General features: G+C 47.8%; 1 protein-coding gene across 1 annotated transcript; it reads right to left on the reverse strand.

The window, feature by feature from the left end:
- Positions 1 to 390: 390 nt before the first annotated feature.
- RASSF10 (Ras association domain family member 10) lies at positions 391 to 3255 on the reverse strand. The gene has a single exon (XM_084288378.1). The coding sequence runs from the start codon at positions 2980 to 2982 to the stop codon at positions 1639 to 1641; it is 1344 nt and encodes a 447-aa protein (XP_084144504.1). The 5' UTR covers positions 2983 to 3255; the 3' UTR covers positions 391 to 1638.
- Positions 3256 to 21824: the final 18569 nt, after the last annotated feature.

The following is a 21824-nucleotide window of genomic DNA, read 5'->3' on the forward strand; positions in this document are numbered from 1 at the left end:
CAGTGTGACAGTGTGACTCCCCACCCCCACAACTTATTCTTCAGCTTTACTGCCATGTTTTTTGCAGAGTAAGGTGAAATTCCTAATGCACATGTGCCAACAGTTATAAACGCTACTACACTGCACCTGCAATGTTTAGATGTGAGCAGTGCGTGCTCTGGTGCTTGGACCTAAGGGAGCACTAAGTGCCATCAGGAAGCAAGGGGACTGCACTGTCATGAAACGTCCTGGGGAAGTCTGGTTTGCTTTGTCCTTCTTCTCACTCCAGAGAACGATAAATGACACCACAAGATAACAGGAAGCAAAATCCCAGACCTGATATATTATTTTTATTTGCACTAAATTGGGAACAGCCATTTAGTCTTATTAAGAATTTTATTAGGTCTAAAAATAGGTTCTTAAATATTTTTCAAATTTGGCTAAAATATGCAAAACAATTATATAATCAGTGTTTAAAATAAATCACCGTTTTTTATAACTGAAGCCCATTCAGTGGAATAACACTTTTCAAGAACGATAGCACATGGGGAGTTTTACAGCCTCAGCAGATCCCCAGACAATATTTCTCCTATGGCTTTCCAGCTTCCTGGCCACAGCCTGTTCCTCACTGTCCTGCAGAATCCTACCAGTGAGCACACCGCTGGGGAGTGGGACCCAGGCTTCGGGAGAGGCAGCTGCAAGGTTTTTGTACAAAGTAAATAATTGGTCTGTTGATGTATCCCTTTTCATACTTTCTTATCATTAAATGAAAATGTTCATAAATAGCCTTACATAAATAATAATCTCAGAAGTTTTAACAAGTTCACACCATCAGCCAGGACTGACTAAACATTCTCTGGTCTCTCACTGCTTAAACCATCTTTGTAATTATTCAGAAATACAACAATCCTAATCTCTCTTATTGTAAGAGCAGATCATGTACTTTCCGTAAGAGTTAAGCTGCAGAAGAAGATTTGGCAGTTAAGTGAAATGCATGTTACAGCTGATGCCCTTTTTTTTTTATTAGAATAACTGAAAAGATTAAGCTTCAGTGCAGCTAGGGCTTGACTCATGCTTTTATCATTGTAATCTCTTGGCCTGATACAAACTATATTATTAAAAATGGTAGCTCAAGCTGATTCTGTACTTTGTTTACCTACAGCCAAACTCAGCCAAGTATCAGCTAGCCTCGTGAAAAAAACGTAGTCGAAGGCTGTGTACGTACAGGCTCTGCTAATTGCTTTCACAGACTGTCAAAGGAACGCTGATACTAATAGATTTCTTAGTACGCCTTTAAACAAAGCACTCATATCTATGCATAGGGAAAAGCGCTCCGCAGAGCTGGTTCAGACGGCACGTTCATCTCCATTTTGCCTTAGTTTGCCCTTTTGGGAGAAATGATTGATCACCCCTTTTCGTTGCCAGAAGGAACTGCAGCGCGTTCCCTGGTGTTCGGCGTTGGCACCTCAGCAGCAGGGACACCTCTCTCCCCCGCTGGCTCGCAGACGATCAGCAGCTTTCGGATGCCGGGGGCCCGCTGCGCGGGGCCGGGCGTGGTTCGGGGCCGCCCCAGAGACGGGGGCTTGGCCGCGGCCGGGCCGGGCAGCCGCGCACCCGACGGGCGGCGGCCGCCCTGCATCCCCGGCCCGGCGGCGGGCGCTAGACGAGGGACTCGCAGACGGGCAGCGAGTCCGAGTCCTGGCTGTGCATGGAGCTCAGCCCTGTGTCCGAGTCCTCGTCGTTGTCGGCGCCGTCCTTGTGCAGCGCCCGCGCCTGCTCCAGCCAGCCGCCCGTCGCCGCCCGCCGCCCTCCGGCCGCCCCGCGCGGCTCCGCCGCCGCCTCCGCCACGTCCAGGGTGCCCAGCGTCTCCAGCAGGCGCTGCAGCTCCCGCTCCCTGTCCTCCCACGCCCGCTGCGTGTAGTCCAGGTCGGTCTTGACGGCCTCCAGGTCCGTGCTGAGCTTGAGGCCGATGTAGAGGCTGGTGCTTAGCTGCGTCCTGACCCGCTCGTGCTCCAGCTGCAGCTCGCCCTCGCCGCCACCGCTCAGCTCGGTGGTGTCGCAGTCCGTCTCGGCCAGGCCGGGCCCTGCGGCCAGCTCCAGCCCCTCCCGCCGCCGCTTCATCCAGCGCTCGTTGAGCTCCTGCTGGATCTCGGCGGCCAGGTGCTCGAGCAGCTCCTCCTGCTGCGCCCGCTGCTCCTGCAGCTGCAGCACCGCCTCGCACTTCCTGGCGTAGTCCTCCTCGGGGCGGCCGGCGGCGGGCGGCGCCTCCCGGCTCGGCTCGGGCTCGGGCTCGGGCTCCCCGCCGCCGGCGCCCACCAGGTAGGTGTCCTGCACGTAGTTGACGCCGTGCCGCTTCATGCGGTCCAGGTGGATCTTGGCCTCGTACTTGTCGATCTCCCGGTCCAGCTCGCGCAGCCGCTGGATCTGCTGGCGGATGGTGTGGTCCTGCGAGAGCACCAGGTGCACCAGCGTCTCCATCCTCTCCGCCGCCGAGGCTTCCCGGGCCAAGGGCTGCTGCCGCTTCTTGTTGATCTTGGCCAGCTTGCGGAAGGCTTTCCGCACTGCCCGCCGCTGCCGCTCCTGCGTGAGCGCCAGGCTGCCGCGGGCCGCCCCCAAGCCGTGGCCGGGGCGCTCCTTGCTGAGCACCACCCGCGCCTCGGCGCTGCGCGGCCCCGCGTTGGGCAGCGAGGCCTCGCTGCGCACCAGCACGAAGCGCACGTTCTCCTGCTCGTCCCCCCACGCCACCCAGAGCCGCAGGATCTTCGTCTTGTTGGGCAGGATCCGCTCGAAGCCTCGCCACTTCTCCACGATGCAGTATGAGTGCGGCGGCCCCGACAGCATTCCGCCGCCGGGCTCGGGCGGCGCCGGTCGCTGCCGCCGGTGGTGGCTGTCCTCCAGCAGCACCCGCACCACGTCCGAGCAGGTGGTCCGCCGGGAGAGCCCGGAGATCAGCTTCTCCTCCTGGCAGATCCACACCGAGATCTTCCGCTCCTCGGGCTCCATCGGGAGCGGCCGCGAGCGGCCGGCCGGGGCCGCGGGCTCAGCGGGACCGGCCGGGCTGCCGCTCGACGCGGGCGCTCCGGGAAGCTGCGGCGCCGGCCGGCCTCGGCATGGCCGGGCCACCTCTCTCGCCGCCCGCCCGGCTCCGGCGCTGTCCTCCTGCCTCCCCGCCGAGCCCTCTGCCGGCCGCTCCACCCCTTCCTGCCCCGCGCCGCGTGCCGCCGGGAGGGACCGGCGCGGAGCGAAGCGGAGTCCGGCGCGGAGCCCGCCTGGCCGCCGCCGCCCGCGCTCTGGCGGGGCCCAGCGCCGCCGCCGCCGGGTTTTCCTCTGTCCCCACGTGGGCGCCCCCCGCGGCTCCCGCCCCGGCGGCGGCCGCCGGCCCGCGGGCAGCACCGCCCCGTCGCTCCGCGCCGCGATCCGCCGGCTGGGAGCTGGGAGGCGCGGCGCCGCCGCCCGCTCCACTCCGCTCCCCCCTGCCCTGCCTCTTGCAAACGAGCGGCGTCGAGGGATCTTCCAAAGTGCCGAGGGACAGAGCGAGTCCCGCAGCTTCAAAGCTAAAGGCAGAACCGGCGAGGAATTTCCAGTTTTAGTGAATCGGCCGCCTGTAATTAGGAAAGTCGGGTTTGCGAAGCGCTTCGCAGATGAAATATGCGAAGGACGGGAATGTCTGAGGGTTATTAAAATACTAGCCGAGCCAGATTTTAATGGGAGTTTTCTGCGTACTTTGATGGGAACAGGATCGGTCTCCGAGTGTGGATTAACATGAGGAGATGTACAAAGTGGGAATAAAAGGCAGGGCTGTGGCACGGGTTTTCGTGTTGTGATGCAGCACGGGGATTCGCGGACCTGTGCTTCTTTTCTGTGTGGCCAGAAAGTATTATAACGAGTAAAGGGGGAAAACTCTCTTACTTGGAGGTTGATCCATACCTTTTTGGGAGGTTTTCACAGCCAATAAAATCGGTGTCGCATGGGGATGATTCTCGTGTGGATGCAGCCTGTGCTCGGGTCAGTGGAACAGGACAGGGCGGTGGCATTCCAACCTAACTGCTGCAATTCAGCAGCTTGAAATAGTGAGTTAACAACCCTGCAGCCTGACGCCCTGCTTTCTCCTCTAGTGCACTATTCAACATGGGCGGCTGCTGTGCTCCCGTACTTGCCTGGAAGACACAGTCCTGGGGAAGAGCCTGCCCTCTGCTCTGGTTGCTTAACGCAGCTATTTACAGTGATGGTTTTTGCCATGCAGACTCCTACCCAGTGAGGAAGTGGGCTGAGAGACCACCGGATTCCTGCATTCCTGGAGCTGAAGATCACAAGGATCGTGTACCAGCTGCTGACATTCCTTTCCTGTATTATTCCAGGTTAAACAATTCCATGGCCACTGCATGTTGCAATGAGGGCATGCAAGATAGGAGTGTCAGAACCAGGCTGAATTTTGCTTCCTGACCCTGGTCACCTCACAGTAATGTTACATTTTCCTGTCTGATGGTAAAGTACATGTACGTCGCTGCTGATTTCAGGAGCTAGTCGTTTTGCTTTCGCAATGTGTCAGAGGTGCTAGACACTTCCTTTGTGTAGAAGGAAGTGTTTGCTGCTGGACGGTTATTCCTAAGGTGTGCAGTCTTTTTGTTCTGTGCACGGATTGTGCTGAAAAGCATAATTCATTCCAGGTTGACAGAGAGGGTCATAACCACTTTGGGACAAAACCAGGAGCTCACACTGCCCCAAGATGGTAGGGTGTTGAACAGGAAGGGGGTGTCTGATGGGACCATATGACAGCCTCTGAAAGGCTCGAGATGAAAAAGCTCCCAGGAGCATAGGAAAAGAAAAGCCTTGCTGCGCTCATCAGGCTGGCAGAAACTTACTTGTAAGGACAGACCATTCCTTGTTGTGTGCTGCAGTCAGGTTCCACAAGAGGAAGGGTTAACTAGGCAGTGAGAAATTGTCTGATCCCTTTACCGGTGATTCCTTGCCTTTCCCATTTCATTTTGATCTCATTTTACATGTATTTCCTATGGGAATGTCTGTACCTACTTAGTTCTGGCACAGGACAATACAGGAAGAGCAGGGTGTGATGTGAAGAAATACCGTATTCTTCGCACAGGTCAAGCTGCTCCAACTTGTCTGACTGCCTGTATCTATCCAGCATCCAAGCCTGGCTTTGTATGATGGAATTGGAAGGTGATTGCTCCATCTTCCCCTGACCACATCTCTGTGTACAGAAAACTGTCTCTGCCTTCCTGGTAGAGCTCCCAAGGCAGCACTGCCAGAGACAGAATAAAGGTGCTGGCAATTTGGTTGGAGGCAGTGAGATTAAGGAGGCAAACACTTGACTTCGGTAGGATAAGCCTATCAGATGAATATTTATATAATCCGTGGTTAAAAGGTTGGCATCAGAAATTTGCATTGTTAGATCTCAAGTTTAACCCTTAGGAATTTTGTTTTAGTCTGTCTGCAGACTCAGGAAAATACCACCAAAGCTTCAAAAGTTTTGAGACCTTAAGCACTTAAGCACCTATCTGAAGCAAGGTTTGGGCCCTGCTGGGCTGAATCCCAAAAGGCAACTGAGCACAGGCAGCCCTTTGCCTCCAGGGATCTCAAAGGATCCTACAGAGGAAGGTAGCATTGTTACCTCATTTTTGCAGATAAGAATGCTGTGGTATAGAGGAGTCAAGTGCCTCACCTAAGGATATATAGCAAGGCAGTAGCAATGTCATGAAGCACATGGGGTTTCTTTACTCTGGTGACATTAGTCACTAAACTAGACTGTCTAGTGCTCTGCCTCCTTCCTCTCCTCCTCTCCTTCTTTTAATTATTCTATGAGAAAGGCGGATGAGGAAGTTCCGCATTAGTTCCACAACTACAGACTGATAACATGGAAGTGCAAGCTCAGCAGACAATATATTCTGCATCGCAAAGGCAGTGGAGTACAGGCTTCTTCAAACGTCTCCCACCTGGCAAAGTCAAACCCCTCCTGCAGTTGACAGTGTGTGCAAGCCTTGAGAGCATAGGGTATGAAGAGGTGATGTCATCCCAACATCAAACGGCAGGGAAGGACAGATGTTCAAACACCCCCCCCCCCCAAACAGAAGAATGATAAAAAATATGTAGGTCTCCTGTAATTTCTGAAACAAACATATCACAGAGTTTAAACCGTAAAAGGTAATAAACACGATCTCCTGTAACCCAGAGGCTTTGTGTACTGCTGTATCAATGCACAGCTGTCAGCAGTCTCTGCATCTGAAGCACAACCTCCTGTGACAGAATGCTGTCCAGAACATTGCTGCATGGCATGCATTTTTTTTTATTTGTTTTATTTATTACAAAAATTTAAAGTTGATTATACCCTTTGCAGCCACCTGACCTCACAAAAGGAGATTTCTGAGCTTAACTTTTCAGGCTGTATTGAAAAGTCTAAGCTCAGGCTTATTATTACCTGCTGCAGAAGAATTACAAGGCAGAGTGATGGGAAATAAGCTATATTCTGGTATTTCACATGGAGTTCTTTCTCTTCCTTCCTTTTCTTTGAGGTGTGCAACTACATTACCGAGTCTTTTGTGATAAGAACAGCATTTCCCATTACAGGGTCGGATAGCGAGGAGTCCAATCATTTATTTTCTGGTTTTTGTTGTTTGTTTGCTTTGGGGGACGTCTTTTGAAGTTGAGCTGACAGAAAGAAATTGCAGCCCTGATATTTTCAATAAGTAAAATGATTCTCTTCAATAGCTGGAACCTATAATAAATAGATTAAAATGCATTTCCTGCTTCCTTATTTTATATAGCAAGAAAGAGGGGAGAGTCTTAGAAATCTGTATTTGAGACACAGAATTCACTTCTTTCAAAAGTGTTTAGATGGAGGAAAGTGTACAGATTCGGATTCAGGGTATTTTTATTTTTTTTATTCCACATTGAAGCTGCTTTTACTTTTTAGATCATTCTCAGGACAATTTACTCGTTTTTCCTGAGGTTACAGTTCAAAAGAACACAATCTAAGTGAAATGAGTAAAGGCAGGCTGCAACTGGTAATCTGTTGAGCCATCGCTGTCTGGTGAAGTTACTCTTTGTTGTGATCCTGAGCAGCAATACTGCTTTCCCGGCTCCCCTTTGTATGTTCCTCTTAATCTTATTTTGCGAGGTTTACCTGTTGGTTCCTTATACTTGTTGCTTTCTAACATTTTTGTCTCAACCAATAAGGGCATGCTTTGCCTGTTAATAAAATATATTACAGCTTTCCTACTTTGTCAGATATGTGAATAGTGGAAGGGGCTACCTGCACTTACAGGCCACTCTCTCAGAGATGCTTTTTTCTTTTGTACCTCGTTTTCCCTGAAAGTATAAAGCTGGATAACCAAATTGTATTGTGAATAACCAAATCATCCCTAGTAAGCATGCATGCAATGCTCAAACAACTACCTCTATTAGTAGGAATATTCAAACTTTAGTCAAAACAGTGTGTAGACTTAGACTTTCTTCTGAGAGAAAGCTGTTCATTTTGTATCTGAACAACTTTAGACAGGACAGAAAGCTTGTTTATTTTGGGTTTTCTCTTGAAGCCACTGAAGGAACTGGCACTTGAGAAAGATAACTTTGAAGAGTAATGAATTCCTCATCTGTTTCTGTATGCTATGAACTCTCAACACACTTTTTAACACACTTCTTTCAGTTTCTTGCATCTGATATGTACTTTCTTGTTTCAGAATACCCTGTATGCAACCAGTACAGTTTACAAACACAACATGCAATAACTCTTTGCTTCACAACACTAATAATACATGCTTGTGTGATCCATTTGGGAAGACTGTAGTGTGGTCTGTTTGAATAATAGCTCTGATGCTGGATTATACTGCTTTGACTACTTTATCCAACTTTGGGTTTTGTTTGTTTTAATGCTCACACACACAAACTACAAAAAGGTATGTCAGGAGGAACTGTCTTCCAGTGAAATCAGTGGGGGCTGCATGGGTAAATTCCTCTGCAGTGCTTTGAAAATGCAGGTATGTGTATAGACTACCATTAAAGAAAATTATGATGATGTATATTTATATTACAGTACAGCCTGGAAGTCTTGATGTGCTAGATGTAATGTAAATGCATGGGAAGAGACCATCCCTACCTTGAAGGCTTAACCAATGTCACATGGCAGGTTAGGGAGACAGCAAAGATCAGAACCAAGAAAATATTTTCAGCTTCTAATCGTTTAACCAAATATTTAAAAACCTGCTTTTGTTTGTTTGTGCCTATAACTCTTAGAATGGAAAGGAATGTCTCTCCTTTTACACCTTATGTTTCAGATTTTCTTTTCTTGCTAAATGCTATTTAGCATTAAAAAAAAAAAAAAAAAAAAAAAAAAAAGAAATAATTGAACAGAGCAGATTTTTTTTTTCCTTCTAGTGTTCATAATAAATATATGAAATTTTGATTCTAAGTAATCCAGTTGCACTAGTATGCTTTGAGGGAAAATATGAAAAAGACCTGACTCAAATAATGGTTACACTTTTCTTCTCCAAAAAGAATATTAAATGTATTTGAGGATGGGTTAGTACTGCTATAACTTAGTCTTAGCTTGATTACTTGGTCTTTGTTGGTCAAAAAATGAATCAGATATTAGGTATAGTGGCATTCTTTTCCTTGGCAGCCATTCTCAGTGCAAATATGACAATTTCAATTATTTAGCACTTGTAGTGTCTTTGCTTTTACATTAAATGATTCTTGCAACCCTTGAGAAAATATCTCAGGATCTCATAGAAACTTTTTTTTTCAGTTTTGGCCATTAAGCTCAAAGCAGATGCACTAGGTCATATATTATCTTACTGAGCTTTATCAAGAAGACTTTTAACTACTTCAGGACCAAAATAAACCTGATGAGTATGTTTTGGCTGCTAACTTGTGAATATCCTTTCAAATATACCTTCTCTTCTTTCCGAATAAGCAAACACTGTAGCCTCAGTAATGCAGATGACATAGTTCCCTTTATGGGCACAAGATAACTCTTTTGCAGGCCAGGTTTATATGCACAGAAGGGACCTGAGCTTTCTCGCCGTAATGGGGCAATGGTAATGAAAAGTTCTGTTGTTTTTTTCTGTGCAGAACAGGCAGAGAAGCTGTGATTAATTCTCATTAATCCCTCTGCTGGGATTAATGACAAAACTGTGAGAAGTTTTGCTGGGAGCTGGCCCTAGGGTGTTGATAGCTGGAAATGGTTAGGTGTGAAGTGAACATCTCTCTTTATGCTGGCAATGTGAGTAATACGGTTCCATCACATAACTGCTGTGAAGAAAGAGACCCAGATCAACCTTGGCATTGCATTTTGGTAAACATATCTGGATCGCGTGTGCTCGCAGGTATACTGTACGCACTACAGTTCTGTAAAGCAGTTCTTCCAGGTACAAAGAAAGGATTTGAATTTAATTATATATCTTTTGAGATGGAGAACAGTTAGTGACGTATGTTCCTGTCTGTGACTATGCAGTGCGTAGTCTCATTCTACCATCCTACAAGTGCATTCACTCCAAAATCTGTAAGAACCAAGAGTTTTGTGTACAGAGGCATTGTCTGTCTATTGTATTAGGAAATCTCTTAAGTTTAGATGAAGTGATGTTCTTTTCCCCAGCAAAATACATTGCAGGGAGCTTGTTAAAAGTGTCAGAAACCACCCTAAAGTGAGAAATGGTAAAATCAGGACGTATTATTGCAGTAAGATGTTTTGGTAGATTAGTATGAAGACACAGGGATGCTTAGTGTTGGAATAAATGGAACTTTCAGTGTTTCCAGCGTTACCATAAATTATCTGATTTCCTCTAAGTGTACTTAGCAGGCAGTCTATCTTTCTGTCCTGTTTGTAGGGTCAGAGGTTAATTTCAGCTGTAACAGTATAGGCCTATGTTTGGGTTGTAAGGGTTTAAGTATGTAGCTATGAAACGTTATGTAAGAAGTATAATTTCCTTCTCAAGTATAATGAAATCCTTACTGAACTAAGAATGAGAGATTATTACATTCGCCAGCCTCATTCTGTTTAGTTGTGATCTCTCTAACCCTTTGCATTTCTGCATTTTCATATTTCCAAAACCTTACTTCTGAACTTTTGTCTTATTACAACAATACATTTGACTCCTTGACACATTGTTAAACATTTTTTTCTGTATTCCTGGTAGATTATTATAATACTAACCTATCACAGAATCACAGAATTTCTAGGTTGGAAGAGACCTCAAGATCATCGAGTCCAACCTCTGACCTAATGCTAACAGTCCCCACTAAACCATATCCCTAAGCTCTACATCTAAACGTCTTTTAAAGACTTCCAGGGATGGTGACTCCACCACTTCCCTGGGCAGCCTGTTCCAATGCCTCACAACCCTTTCGGTAAAGAAGTTCTTCCTAACATCCAACCTAAAACTCCCCTGGAGCAACTTAAGCCCATTCCCCCTCGTCCTGTCACCAGGCATGTGGGAGAATAGACCAATCCCCACCTCGCTACAGCCTCCTTTAAGGTATCTGTAAAGAGCAATAAGGTCACCCCTGAGCCTCCTTTTCTCCAGGCTGAACAAGCCCAGCTCCCTCAGCTGCTCCTCGTAGGACTTGTTCTCCAGGCCCCTCACCAGCTTCGTCGCCCTTCTCTGGACCCGCTCAAGCACCTCCATGTCCTTCTTGTAGCGAGGGGCCCAAAACTGAACACAGTACTCGAGGTGCGGCCTCACCAGAGCCGAGTACAGGGGGACAATCACCTCCCTAGCCCTGCTGGCCACAATGCTTCTTATACAAGCCAGGATGCTGTTGGCCTTCTTGGCCACCTGAGCACACTGCTGGCTCATATTCAGCTGACTATCAACCATCACTCCCAGGTCCTTCTCTGCCTGGCAGCTCTCCAACCATTCCTCTCCCAGCCTGTAGCTCTGCTTGGGGTTATTGCACCCCAGGTGCAGGACCCGGCACTTGGCCTTGTTGAACTTCATGCAGTTGGCCTCAGCCCATCGGTGCAGCCTATCCAGATCCTCCTGCAGAGCCTTCCTACCCTTGAGCAGATCGACACACGCGCATAGCTTGTTGTCATCTGCAAACTTACTGAGGGTGCCCTCAATGCCCTCATCCAGATCATTGATGAAGATATTAAAGAGGACCGGCCCCAGCACCGAGCCCTGGGGAACGCCAGTAGTGACTGGCCTCCAACTGGACTTGACTCCATTTACCACGACTCTTTGGGCCCGGCTATCCAGCCAGTTTCTAACCCAACGAAGCGTGCGCCAGTCCAAGCCAAAAGCAGCCAGTTTCTTGAGGAGAATGCTGTGGGAAACTGTGTCAAAAGCCTTGCTGAAGTCAAGGTAGACCACATCCACAGCCTTTCCCTCATCCACCCAGCGCGTCACTTTGTCATAGAAGGAGATCAGGTTCATCAAGCAGGACCTGCCTTTCATAAACCCATGCTGACTGGGCCTTATCGCCTGCTTGCCCTGCAAGTGCTGCATGGTGACTGTCAAGAGGATCTGCTCCATGAGCTTCCCTGGCACTGAGGTCAAACTGACAGGCCTGTAGTTTCCCGGGTCTGCCCTCTGGCCCTTCTTGTAGATGGGCGTCACGTTTGCTAGCCACCAGTCAACTGGGACCTCCCCTGATAGCCAGGACTGCTGATAAATGATGGACAGTGGCTTGGCCAGCTCCTCTGCCAGTTCTCTCAGTACCCTTGGGTGGATCCCATCCGGCCCCATCGACTTGTGCACATCCAAGTGCCGTAGCAGGTCACCAGCCAGTTCTTCGTGGATAGTGAGGGCCACATCCTGCTCCCCATCCCCTTCCACCAGCTCAGGGTACTGGGTATCCAGAGAACAACCGGTATTGCCGCTAAAGACTGAGGCAAAGAAGGCATTAAGCACCTCCGCCTTTTCCTCATCTCTTGTAACTAAGTTTCCCCCCGCATCCAGTAAAGGGTGGAGATTCTCCTTAGTCCTCCTTTTTGTGTTGATGTATTTATAGAAACGTTTTTTTGTTATCTTTAACGGCAGTAGCCAGATTGAGCTCCAGATGAGCTTTGGCCTTCCTAATTTTGTCCCTGCACAGCCTCGCAACATCCTTATAGTCCTCCCTAGTGGCCTGCCCACTTTTCCAAAGATTATAAACCCTCTTTTTTCTCCTAAGATCAAGCCACAATTCTCTGTTGAGCCAGGCTGGTCTTCTTCCCCACCTAGCTTGAGCCAAGCCTTTGTGAGAAGTTCAAGTAAGTAAGTTAAATTCATAGATGAATAAATAAGGAGGTTTTACAAATCATTTCAACAAAAAATAATGCAGAAAGACTTAAAGAGAATACGAAGCCGAATATAGTCTACGTATATTTGCATGGACCCTGACCCCGTTCTGACATTAACAGTGGCAACTGGATGAGGTTCAGAGGCCAGAGGTCACCTGAGAAAGCAAGATGATTTCAGTGATGCTGTTCTTTCCCTTGAGCAGATATTGCCTGGATGGCTTCCATGGACAGAAAATAAAATGAGATGCAACCTTACTTAAGCTAATGGAGAAAACTGAGTGATATATGCGATGTGAGAAAGGGAGCTGGGCTAAATTAATGTGAAAAAAACCCTGGAGTTGGGTGCGTGTAGCAGGGAGATAGGGTGATCTGTGATGTGTGGCTTTTCTGAGAACCCCAGAAACATGGTGGGATCTGAAGAAATGCTTGGTCCCATCAGGATGGCCCAGCACAGGCCTGAAAAAAAAAAAAAAAAAAAAAAAAGTGTAGGAGACACCTGGATTGTCTAGCACTCATTGTATTCCTATAAAAAAAATGTTTTGCTTTATCCTTTTCTCCACCTTGGTGAGATATCATGATCCCTAACTAAGCCATAAGCATTAAATAGCAATGAAAGCAATGGAGAGACAACAGAGAAAGCAATGTGAGGAAAATAAGAAAAGAAAAATTGAGAGGAACATCAAGAAAATCTGTAGGATCTGGCAGCTTCTGGAGTTTTGTTTTAAAGGAAGTGACAGAAACATTAATAAAAACAAGAATTGGCACAGCACAGTCAAATATAGTGTATGATCCTGGCAGAAATAGGGACTGTAGCTAGCACCTGCTGGTGTAGTAGCAACCAGGATTTTGGAAGGCCTAAATCCTCACAAACCTTTGCAGGCATTACACAAAACAAATGAAAAGACTGATTATTAGTGTGCTCGCACCTCTGTATAATGATGTGCCTTTCACACAAAAGAATTTTCAGGTTAGTTTACAAATTGACAACTATATAAAAAGTGAGATTGTATCTGCTTCATTTACTTGTCACTCAGGAAAAAATTATACTCCATCCATCATCAGCTCCTTGTGCTTCAGTGGGCTGCTGCATTGCAATTCTCTTGTTGCTGAAAAGAGCCTCCAGTTTTATTCTTTACTTTATAAGCAATCCTCAGGGAGTCTCATGGGGCTTCTGGGCTGGGTGTAAATTCTACTGGCAGCTGACAACTCTGGATGCCTTGCATGCACTTCTTCTGTGTGCTTGTAAAGTCAGTTGTCAAAAGCTGACTATTCAGTGGGGAAAAAAAAAAAAAGCAGTTTGAGGAGGCCTTTCTTCCAACTGAAAAGGCTGCTGTTGTAATGGAGCATATATACTTTACATCTAGCGAGGTCTTCAGACCTATGTATCAGTAATTAGTTCATATGATGATAAAGTTTTATGTATATATATGCTGAAAATAAGCTAATATGTTGCTTCTACTAGGGATATTCATCATAAACCAGATTTTTGGTAGCTTAAAGTCAGTTAAGGCCTCAAAGCTATGCTGACTTGCATCAGCCTTGAATTTAGTCCAGACACTTTTCTGGTTTCCAGACACCCTACAGTTCCTTGTTGTTCTTCCTCTGACTCCTACATACTTTGTTTTAGTAAGGAAACAAAACTTGATTTCATTTATGATGATAAAATGGGCTTTTAACTCTAAAACTTTGTTGGCAACTTGTTTTTAAGCAGAGGACAGTGTATAAACTGATACCATTTGAGCTGAAGAACTTCTTATCTACAGAATTTAAACCCACATTTGTTATGACAAATCATCTATTCTTTTCAGCCTTCTACTCCTCCACTTCATCTCTACCTTGCTTGTAGCAGCATCAGTGATTCTTTCTGATGGTTTTCCTTAACATAGACATGAGAAAGGAAGGAGAGCCTTTGAGGATGTAGTTACGGGACTATTCTCCACTCTGAATCTCTCCAGAGTTTTATCACTGGACACCCTGAGGTCTGTTTTTCTGAAGGAACTTGCCAGTATTCAATGTACTCATCGTAGACAGCCTCAGCCTCACCAAGTAGCTTACTGGTCCATGCTTGGGGTACCCATTCTCCTATCAGCCTTCTTGGCAATGCATGGTCTAGCTCCACAGAACCACTCTTACTCTGGACTTTGAAAGGTGCTGTATAAAAATAACAAAGCAAATGAAACAATTTTTGAAGGTTGGGGGCCTTCAAATTTTTGAAGGTTCTTTAAAAAAAGAGAGAGAGAGAAACAGAGAAAAGAGAACAGGAAGGGAAGCCTCACACGTTTGGCAGAAACTCTAACACTAGTAGCGTGGAAGCAGTGTCAGAGGTGAAATAAAGGACCTCATTGAAAGTCCCTGGAGAATTACCTTCTGAATGAGTGATGGCTTGATCCAGAGAGATCTTGGGTTGCTGCCACAACCTTCAGGGGGATCCGGAGACGCTCAGAGCTATATGGCACAGTCCTTCAATCTTCCTAGCCTAGAAGTTCAGCCCTCATTTTCCCCTTATTAGAGTACATGCTTACTCATATTGCAGCCCCAGCTAGTGGTAGCCTTTTGGCTAAAAGTTGAAAGGACGCCAAAATCCTGGATCAAAATGTTTGACAGTGAGGTTCTTAGAATACACCAGGCTACATCCTGAGAAGCAGAGCCTACCTGCAGCTTGGTGCCCTGGTATAACACACCCTTTGGTGTGGTAGAAATGTCTGGATATCCACAGAGCTCTCCCTGACTTTAATGATAGGTGGAAGTAGTCCAGGATTTGGCTTTTATATAAGCGTATTTATATGAAAAATTTTGAACTAAGGTTTGGAATAAAACTCGAATGCAGAATTGGTTGAGTAATTTCCCCAAACTTTCTGTTACAGATAGCTTTCTTTATTCTTAGGACTACCTGTGGTTTCCAGATAGTGTATTGGAGGCCTCCAAGTGGAGGTCCAGAAAGGTCACAGCTGAGGCAGGGGGCTGGCAGGCTGCTGACTGCATAGGCGCATAGAGAGGGATACCTGGCAGGACTGTGACTAGCTAAGGGTATGGTGGGGGAAGAGAGCAATTAAAGTTTTGTTTTACAGAGGGAGAAAAATGATACAGAAACAGACCAGGGAAGTTTGAAAATGTACTGTCTCTGTACTGTAAGTCTCACTTGCATCTCTGAAAGCCAGTCTTTAAGTGGGGGCCTTGCCTGAGCTGGGAGTGTTAAGCTGGCAGCCCCAGCCTGGGGCACAGAGGGTCACAGAATCACAGAATTGTAGGGTGTCCTGGTTTCAGTTAGAACAGAATTAATTTTCTTCCTAGTAGCTGGTGGAATGCTGTGTTTTGGCTTAGGATGAGAAGAGTGCTGATAACACCCCGATGTTTTAATTGTTGCAGAGCAGTGCTTATACCAAGCCAAGAACATCTCAGCCTTTCGCTCTGTCCTGCCAACAGGCAGGCTGGGGGTGCAGTAAGAGCTGGGAGGGGACAGACCCAGGACAGGTGACCCAAACTAGCCAAAGGGGTATTCCATACCATCTGATGTCATGCTAAACAATATATAGGGGTGGCTAGCCGGGGGGAGGGGGCCGGACTGCTCGGGGTTAGGCTGGGCATCGGTCAGCGGGTGGTGAGCAATTGCATTGTGCATCACTTGTTTGTACATATTATTATTACTTTCCTATTATCACCATTGTATCATTATTATTATTATTATTATTATTATTATTTTGTTATTATTATTTTCCTGTCTTATTAAACTGTCTTTATCTCAACTCATGGGCTTCACTTTCCATTTCTCTTCCCCGTCCCAGAGAGGGAGGGGGGAGGGTGAGCGAACGGCTGCGTGGTGTTTAGCTGCCGGCCGGGTTAAACCACGACAGTCTTTTTGGCGCCCAACGTGGGGCTCGAAAGGTTGAGATAACGGCAGATCTGACCAGAGTGTGTTAAACTAAAATTGGTGTAAGTATTAGACCTGCTTAATAGTCACTTGTCATAATGCTGATTGCTTTAATCTCAACTCTGCTGCACCTGTTTTCCAAATTGAGTATTATAGTACATTATTTTCCGTATTTGCTCTCTGTCATGTTGTTTATCCTCTCCGGGCCCTGGTTTCAGATCATTATGGTACTGAGTGTTGTAGCAATGGCTTATGAGACGATGAGATATCTGGTCATGACTCTAACTTGGTATTTGTACTCAGTAACATCATCGACTCTGTATTTTGGAAACTGTATCTTGGAAACTATTAGCAATTATACCTATTGTTTTTTTCCATTAGGGAGTCAATCTGTGGAGGGGAAAGGGGAAGATATTTTTTCTTACTTGATTACTCTCCCTTTCTCCTTCACCACCCCTGTATCCTCCTGGATCACTATGCCTTCCTCCTTCACCACCCTCTTACCCTCCGAGCTTGCTACAATAGCTCTCCAAGATATTGAATATCCTTGGGATACTCAGACCAGCATAGTCTTGTTGTTCTGCCTCCTGAATGCACTTCAGGTTCTGCTTAAAATTAAACAACTACTTAGGAAGCTCATCCGGAGATCTGCCCGGAGGCAGTATAGTTGTGGGTGGCAGGGAGTATGGGAGGATATGGGCAGGCATCTAGAGCAGTTGGCACCCCCAGTGTTTTGGAAATTCACCCCTGAACAACTGCAAAATCCTCAAAAACTGGCAGAATGCTTGAGAAAAAGGTGTCATGATTCTGGCAGTTCCAAAGTAACACAAATCATTGTAACATGCTGGGGCCTGGCTCATGCCTATCAAGCTGCCATTGATACTGCTATCAACTTAGTGACAGACCCTGCGGCCACTCCAAGCCCTGTGACAGATCCAATGGCCACTGTAACCCCTACGGTGGACTCTGCAGCCACTCCAGTTCCAGCTCCTGCAGCCGCTCCAGTTCCAGCTCCTGCAGCCGCTCCAGTTCCAGCTCCTGCTGCTACTCCAGTCCCAGCTCCTGCAACTGCTCCAACTCCAGTTCCTGCAGCCACTCCAGCTCCGGTTCCTGCAGCTGCTCCAGCTCCTGCAGCCACTCTAGCTCCTATGGCTGGGTCAGAGAAACGAGCTGTAGCAGTGCAAGTTGACCCTGCAGAGGGTATTCCAACCTCTGTGGCAGACCCTGTAACAAGGTCAGAGAAACGAGCAGTAGCAGTGCAAGCTGCCCCTGTAGAGAAGGTGAAAAAATGGTATAGAGATTCAGGTTGAGATAGGGGTTGGAAGGGACCTCAAGAGATCATTGGGTCCAACCCCCTGCCAAAGCAGGTTCCGTAGAGCAGGCTGACAAGGTAGGTGTCCAGACAGGCCTTGAATACCTCCAGAGAAGGAGACTCCACAACCTCCCTGGGCAGCCTGTTCCAGTGCTCTGTCACCCTCACCATGAAGAAGTTCTTTTGCATGTTGGTACAGAACTTCCTGTGATCCATTTTCTGGCTATTGCCCCTTGTCCTGTCCCCACAAACCACTGAAAAGAAGTTGGTCAAATCCCTCTGTCTACCTCACTTCAGGTATTTATAAACATTGATAAGATCTCCTCTCAGTCTTCTTTTCTCCAGGCTGAACAGACCCAGGTCTCTCAGCCATTCACAGAATCACAGAATCACAGAATTTCTAGGTTGGAAGAGACCTCAAGACCATCGAGTCCAACCTCTGACCTAACGCTTAACAGTCCCCACTAAACCATATCCCTAAGCTCTACATCTAAACGTCTTTTAAAGACTTCCAGGGATGGTGACTCCACCACTTCCCTGGGCAGCCTGTTCCAATGTCTAACAACCCTTTCGGTAAAGAAGTTCTTCCTAACATCCAACCTAAAACTCCCCTGGAGCAACTTAAGCCCATTCCCCCTCGTCCTGTCACCAGGCATGTGGGAGAATAGACCAATCCCCACCTCGCTACAGCCTCCTTTAAGGTATCTGTAAAGAGCAATAAGGTCACCCCTGAGCCTCCTTTTCTCCAGGCTGAACAAGCCCAGCTCCCTCAGCCGCTCCTCGTAGGACTTGTTCTCCAGGCCCCTCACCAGCTTCGTCGCCCTTCTCTGGACCCGCTCAAGCACCTCCATGTCCTTCTTGTAGCGAGGGGCCCAAAACTGAACACAGTACTCGAGGTGCGGCCTCACCAGAGCCGAGTACAGGGGGACAATCACCTCCCTAGCCCTGCTGGCCACAATGCTTCTTATACAAGCCAGGATGCTGTTGGCCTTCTTGGCCACCTGAGCACACTGCTGGCTCATATTCAGCCGACTATCCACCATCACTCCCAGGTCCTTCTCTGCCTGGCAGCTCTCCAACCATTCCTCTCCCAGCCTGTAGCTCTGCTTGGGGTTATTGCGCCCCAGGTGCAGGACCCAGCACTTGGCCTTGTTGAACTTCATGCAGTTGACCTCAGCCCATCGGTGCAGCCTATCCAGATCTTCCTGCAGAGCCTTCCTACCCTTGAGCAGATCGACACACACGCATAGCTTGTTGTCATCTGCAAACTTACTGAGGGTGCCCTCAATGCCCTCATCCAGATCATCGATGAAGAAATTTTTTCTTTCATTTCCTCATAGGGAAGATGCTACAGGCCCCGTATCATCTTTGTGGCACTCCGCTGGACTCTTTCCAGGAGATCCCTGTCTCTTCCGTGCCGGGGAGCCCAGAACTGGACACAGTACTCCAGGTGAGGCCTGACCAGGGCAGAGTAGAGGGGGAGGATCACCTCCCTTGACCTGCTGGCCACGCTCCTTTTAGTGCACGCCAGGATCCCACTGGCCCTCTTGGCCACCAGGGCACACTGCTGGCTCATGGTCAACCTATCATCTACCAGGACCCCCAGGTCCTTCTCCTCACGGCTCCTCTCCAGCAAGTTGCCCCCCAGCCTGTACTGATACGTGCGGTTGTTCCTTCCCAGGTGCAGGACTCTACACTTGTTCTCATTAAACCTCATTTGGTTTCCTCCTGCCCATCTCTCCAGCCTGTGCAGGTCTCACTGAATGTCAGCACAGCCTTCTGGCATGCCAGCCACTCAGAATCACAGAATCACAGAATCATCTAGGTTGGAAGAGACCTCCAAGATCATCTAGTCCAACCTCTGACCTAACACTAACCAGCTCTCCACTAAACCATATCCCTAAGCTCTACATCTAAATGTCTTTTAAAGACTTCCAGGGATGCTGACTCCACCACTTCCCTTGGCAGTCTATTCCAATGCCTCACAACCCTTTCTGTAAAGAAGTTCTTCCTAATATCTAATCTAAACCTCCCCTGGTGCAACTTTAGCCCATTCCCCCTCATCCTGTCACCAGGCATGCGGGAGAATAGACCAACCTCCACCTCGCTACAGCCTCCTTTAAGGTACCTGTAGGGTGCGATAAGGTCGCCCCTGAGCCTCCTCTTCTCCAGGCTCCCTCAGCTGCTCCTCGTAAGACTTGTTCTCCAAGCCCCTCACCAGCTTCGTCGCCCTTCTCTGGACTCACTCAAGCACCTCCATGTCCTTCTTGTAGTGAGGGGCCCAAAACTGAACACAGTACTCGAGGTGCGGCCTCACTAGAGCCGAGTACAGGGGGACGATCACCTCCCTAGCCCTGCTGGCCACACTGCTTCTTATACAAGTCAGGATGCTGTTGGCCTTCTTGGCCACCTGAGCACACTGCTGGCTCATATTCAACCGACTATCCACCAATACTCCCAGGTCCTTCTCTGCTAGGCAGCTTTCTCATCACACACCTCCCAGCCTGTAGCTCTGCTTGGGGTTGTTGTCCCCAGGTGCAGGACCCGACACTTGGCCTTGTTGAACTTCATACAGTTGGCCTCTGCCCATCGGTGCAGCCTATCCAGATCTTCCTGCAGAGCCTTCCTACCCTTGAGCAGATTGACGTACGCAGCTAACTTAGTGTCATCTACAGACTTACTGAGGGTGCACTCGATCCCCTCATCTAAATCATTGATAAAGATATTAAAGAGAACTGGGCTTAGGACTGAGCCCTGGGGGACTCCGCTAGTGACCAGCCTGAAACTGGATTTAACTCCATTCACCACAACTCTTTGGGCCTGACTACCCGGCTGGATTCTAACCCAATGAAGCATACGCCAGTCCAAGCCAAGAACAGCCGGTTTCTCGAGGAGAATGCTGTGGGAAATGGTGTCGAAAGCCTTACCGAAGTCAAGGTAGACCACATCCACAGCCTTTCCCTCATCCACCAAGCACATCACTTTGTCACGCCTCCCAGCTTTGTGTCATCGGCGTACTTGCTGAGGGTGGACACTATTCCCTCATCAAGGTTGTCGATGAAGATGTTGAACAGGACCAGATACAGCACCGACCCCTGGGGAACACCACTAGTCACAGGCCTCCAGCCAGACTCTGCTCCTCCGATCACCACCATCTGAGCTTGGCCAGTCAGCCAGTTATCAACCCACCTTACTGTCCACTCATCTATCCCACACTTTCTCAACTTTGCTAGCAGGATGTCATGGAAGACAGTATTGAAAGCCTTGCTGAAGTCAAGGTAGATGACATCCGCTGCTCTCCCCCCATCTACCCAACTGGTGATGCCATCACAGAAGGCAATGAGGTTGGTCAAGCACGATTTCCCCTTGGTGAATCCATGCTGACTACTCCTCATAACCTTATTCTCTTCCAATTGCTTGGAGATGGCATCCAGAACAAGCTGTTCCAACACCTTTCCAGGGACAGAGGTGAGACTGACTGACCTGTAGTTTTCCAAGATCCTCTTTCTTGCCCTTCTTGAAGACTGGAGTCAGCTTTGTGCCCTGAAGCCGGGAGCCTACTGGTCCCCCCACTGCACCTCTGCTAGCTGTGACAAGCTGCTGAGGACCAGCAGATGATGAGGCAGTAACTCCTGCAACTATTCCTTTGGGATTTGTTACCATTTGGTGGCCTATTTCCATGATACTGTAGCATCTTCCATAGCTGATGCACTGCAGTTGTCCAGCAGGCAGCCAGGTGTGGCTGGCTGTGTTTGAACCCTGAGTTTGTTTGATAAGCAGAGGGTGACATGAGCAGGATGTTTAATGGAACTGACTTGAATTATCAGTAGCATTACTTGGCTTCTGCCTCTCTTTTCCTTTCCAATCAGTACAGTAGAAAATTCTTTTGAAGGGAGATTGTTTTACAAAATGCTGAGTTCAGTGATCCAGAGCCTCTGGCATTCAGTAAGAGACTTGCAAGCTTTTAACCTATCTTTTAATCTATCTCCTGTGTTCCTATATTAAAGGAAATGTTTTCAAAGTGATTTGAGCAAGTTACTTGTGTGAAACCTGTTAACAAATAATAGGATATATGCGTATAACAGTTATTTTTCTTTCAAAGTTTGCCTTGGGAGCAGAAAAGGTTTCTCCTTGCTAAAGATATATATATATATTTCTTTAAAAAGGGAAAAGAAAGAATGAAGAAGAAAAGAAAGGCTCTTGTATGTGCCTCCTTTAAGGTACCTATAGAGTGCAATAAGGTCGTCCCTGAGCCTCCTTTTCTCCAGGCTGAACAAGCCCAGCTCCCTCAGCTGCTCCTTGTAAGACTTGTTCTCCAGGTCCCTCACCAGCTTTGTTGCCCTTCTCTGGACTCGCTCGAGCACCTCCATGTCCTTCTTGAATATCTACTGAAAATGGACAAAATTCCAGCTATTACAAATCGTAAAACA

Source organism: Netta rufina, assembly GCF_964035555.1.
Source record: "Netta rufina genome assembly, chromosome: 5".
Lineage (NCBI taxonomy): Eukaryota > Metazoa > Chordata > Aves > Anseriformes > Anatidae > Netta > Netta rufina.